This window comes from Limulus polyphemus, unplaced genomic scaffold (assembly GCF_000517525.1).
Source record: "Limulus polyphemus unplaced genomic scaffold, Limulus_polyphemus-2.1.2 Scaffold321, whole genome shotgun sequence".
Classification (NCBI taxonomy): Eukaryota; Metazoa; Arthropoda; class Merostomata; order Xiphosura; family Limulidae; genus Limulus; species Limulus polyphemus.
Window position 1 is genome coordinate 391214 of NW_013665931.1, and position 3007 is coordinate 394220.

The 3007-nt window shown below is 38.4% G+C and overlaps 1 protein-coding gene across 1 annotated transcript; it reads left to right on the top strand.

Moving 5' to 3' along the window:
* Positions 1–672: 672 nt before the first annotated feature.
* On the top strand, positions 673–2694 carry LOC106457353 (muscarinic acetylcholine receptor M2-like). The gene has a single exon (XM_013916761.1). The coding sequence runs from the start codon at positions 673–675 to the stop codon at positions 2692–2694; it is 2022 nt and encodes a 673-aa protein (XP_013772215.1).
* Positions 2695–3007: the final 313 nt, after the last annotated feature.

Consider the following 3007-nt stretch of genomic DNA (forward strand, 5'->3'; position numbering starts at 1 on the left):
GAACATTTTACTACATGTTAAGTGTAGGGATGATACAGTTCTACTTTCAAAAGATTACGTAACACTACATCACAAGTAAATAAATATATTGTTTTCATGGTAGCTTCACATTACAACATACATAGGTAGTGACGAAAAGAAAACCAACAATGCAAGTAATTAGGCCTAAAATCATGTTAACTGCAATTTTTATTCAGATTCCTCATAATTTTTTTATTGCGGAATAAACATTACAGGTGTATGTGTGTAAGATTAGCATTTGAGATTTATCTTTTGTCTCCTATAAGTCATTACCCAAAAGGCCTTTCGTTTAATACCAGAACTCGTCAGATGGGCTAGAGGATGAAAGGGAAAAGATTCTTCGCAAGTGATAAAATAAACGTTAAGTGGAAGATATTATCACAACTTTTAGGCCTATTTGTTTCTAACGCATCGGCAGCAACGTTTAATCTGTTATTCTGCATATATAAATATCGAAGTACTTAGGCTTATTGGTTTTTAATGCTTCGCCATCTTTCGGAATTTAAACCGTTATACAAGCACTTTTCCGCCAGAGTGACGTCATAAACTAAAAACCATGTTTATATTTATTCTGTCTTCTCATTTCAGCTTCAAGTCCTCTAGTGATTAAAGAAAACAACATAGAAAAGTAAGGATACCTAAACATTAACTATGTGGTCAACCTCGCCTTTAGCCGCCGCTGCTCGTGGATACCTCAACGGGACCTTTAGAAACCTGGACATGTGGGAGACGACAGCAGCCCGAAGTTCTGCATTGATCAGAAATTCTCATCAACAGCTGTTAAAGGCTAAGACTGGCATTAACTTTAACACCTTCAGTAATTCTTCCGAGACCGCTTTGTTGAACTACACGTTTAAAAATGAGCTACCGCTGTATTCAAATTCTAACAATGAGACGTCTGTGCCTGTTGATATCTCTACATCGCCTTATACTCTGTGGCTAACTATTGTTATTGCTGTTTCTATCGGACTTTGTATCATTCTGACTTTAGGTGGAAATATACTAGTGCTTCTGGCGTTTGTTGTTGAGCGAACTATTCGCCAGCCTAGCAATTATTTCATCGTTTCCTTGGCTGTTTCAGATCTTCTCATTGGTGTAGTATCCATGCCCTTTTATGCTGTGTACGTTCTTGTTGGACGCTGGGACCTAGGACCCATCCCTTGTGATTTGTGGCTAGCGACTGACCACACTGTATGTCTGGTGTCCATCTACACCGTCCTTTTAATCACCATTGATCGCTATTGCTCTGTAAAGATCGCAGCGAAGTATCGCGGCTGGCGAACTAGGGAAAAAGTTATATGGATGGTAGCTATAACCTGGATTATTCCCTTTCTTGTGTTTTTTATTAGTATTATGGGATGGGAACATTTTATTGGATATAGAGATCTCGCACCTGGTGAGTGCGCTGTACAATTTTTAAAAGATCCTGTTTTCAATACTTCCTTGATAATAGGATACTTCTACGTAACTATGGTAATCCTCTTCGTACTCTATACAGGAATATATAAGACAGCTAGTGACATGCAGAAGAAGTCTGCAGCTAAGCAGAAAAAATTACAGTCACTAGTTGCATTGAGTAGTCTTTCAAAAGGAAATTCAAGCACCGTAAGTACGTCTAAAGAACAAGCCACTCTCGCAAATCAACAGAAAGAGATTTCTAAAGTGAACAACAACCATGACGAAGCGAATCAAGTGGCGTTAGGTGGAGGAGATGGAGAGGAAGACTATTGCAGTAGCCCAGCATTTGACTCAGATGACGACAGCTGTGAAAAATCAGCCAAACGGTTCCGACACAAAAAACGTAAGGCAAAACATCATCCGAAATCCGAGCGTATGCCAAAGAAGGATGTCGACAGTAATGCCACTATTAAACCACAAGTTATAGACAAAACAGCCTTAACGCTTGACCTTTCAGTTAAGACTTCTAGGAATAAAATTGATACAAGAGATGAAATAGACGATAATACATCTGCTTCCAACACACCAAATGAAGACTCGGTGAGAAAGAAAACTGCCAAACATGCGTCGCTTAATTCAAATGAAACAAGAAGCCTAAAGCATTCAAACGAATCTCTATCAACAGAAGTCTCGAGCAAAAATTCGGACAAAGCGGTTAACACTGACCCCGTAGTGTTTTTAAATGAAGCGTTGACCCTCCCTTTTCGGAAGAAAAATAATTTGATTAGACTACAAGTAGAACGTATTTCTGAAACGCAGACTATAACACGTGTCGCCAAGAAAGAAGAACTTCAACCAATCATTGATTACGATCAGACGAACGCTACTTCCAATTCTTCCTACAAAGATTATTCCACAATGAACACAAGAAAAGCTTTCGTCAAGACTCTGGGACAAAAAATGAAGAAGACAAGAAGAAAATCAACCGAGAAAAGACAAAAATCAAAATCCGAAAACAGGGCGAGAAAAGCACTTCGAACCATTTCTTTTATTTTAGGAGCATTTGTTCTTTGTTGGACTCCCTACCACATTTGTGCTTTGGTTGAAGGATTTTGTTCGAATCCAAGTGGTTGTGTAAACTATCATTTGTTTTACTTGACATACTTTCTATGCTACGCAAACAGTCCCGTCAATCCATTCTGTTATGCAATGGCTAATCAGCAGTTCAAAAAAGCATTTTATCGTATCCTTAAGGGAGACTTTCACAGAACGTAATTTAACTTTAGAAGTCGACAACATATTTCAGTTAGCTAAAACAGTGTGTTACTTACGTGAAGTTGTGTTTGCTATCATGTGTTGTAATATGTCATTAATGAATAATTCTTCAAAAATATCCCTCATTGTTCAAAAGTGTCACCTACGTGAGGAGAGAAACTGAATAATTTGGCCTTAATTATTACAAACTCAAGAAGCTGACGAATAACCCACTTTATACTTCCTAGTGAGTTTGAGTGGCAGGCAAACTGAGAAGCGGGTCTTGCAGTTATGATTTCAATCAGAAAGTTGTGAAGTCTGGCATGGCCTGGTG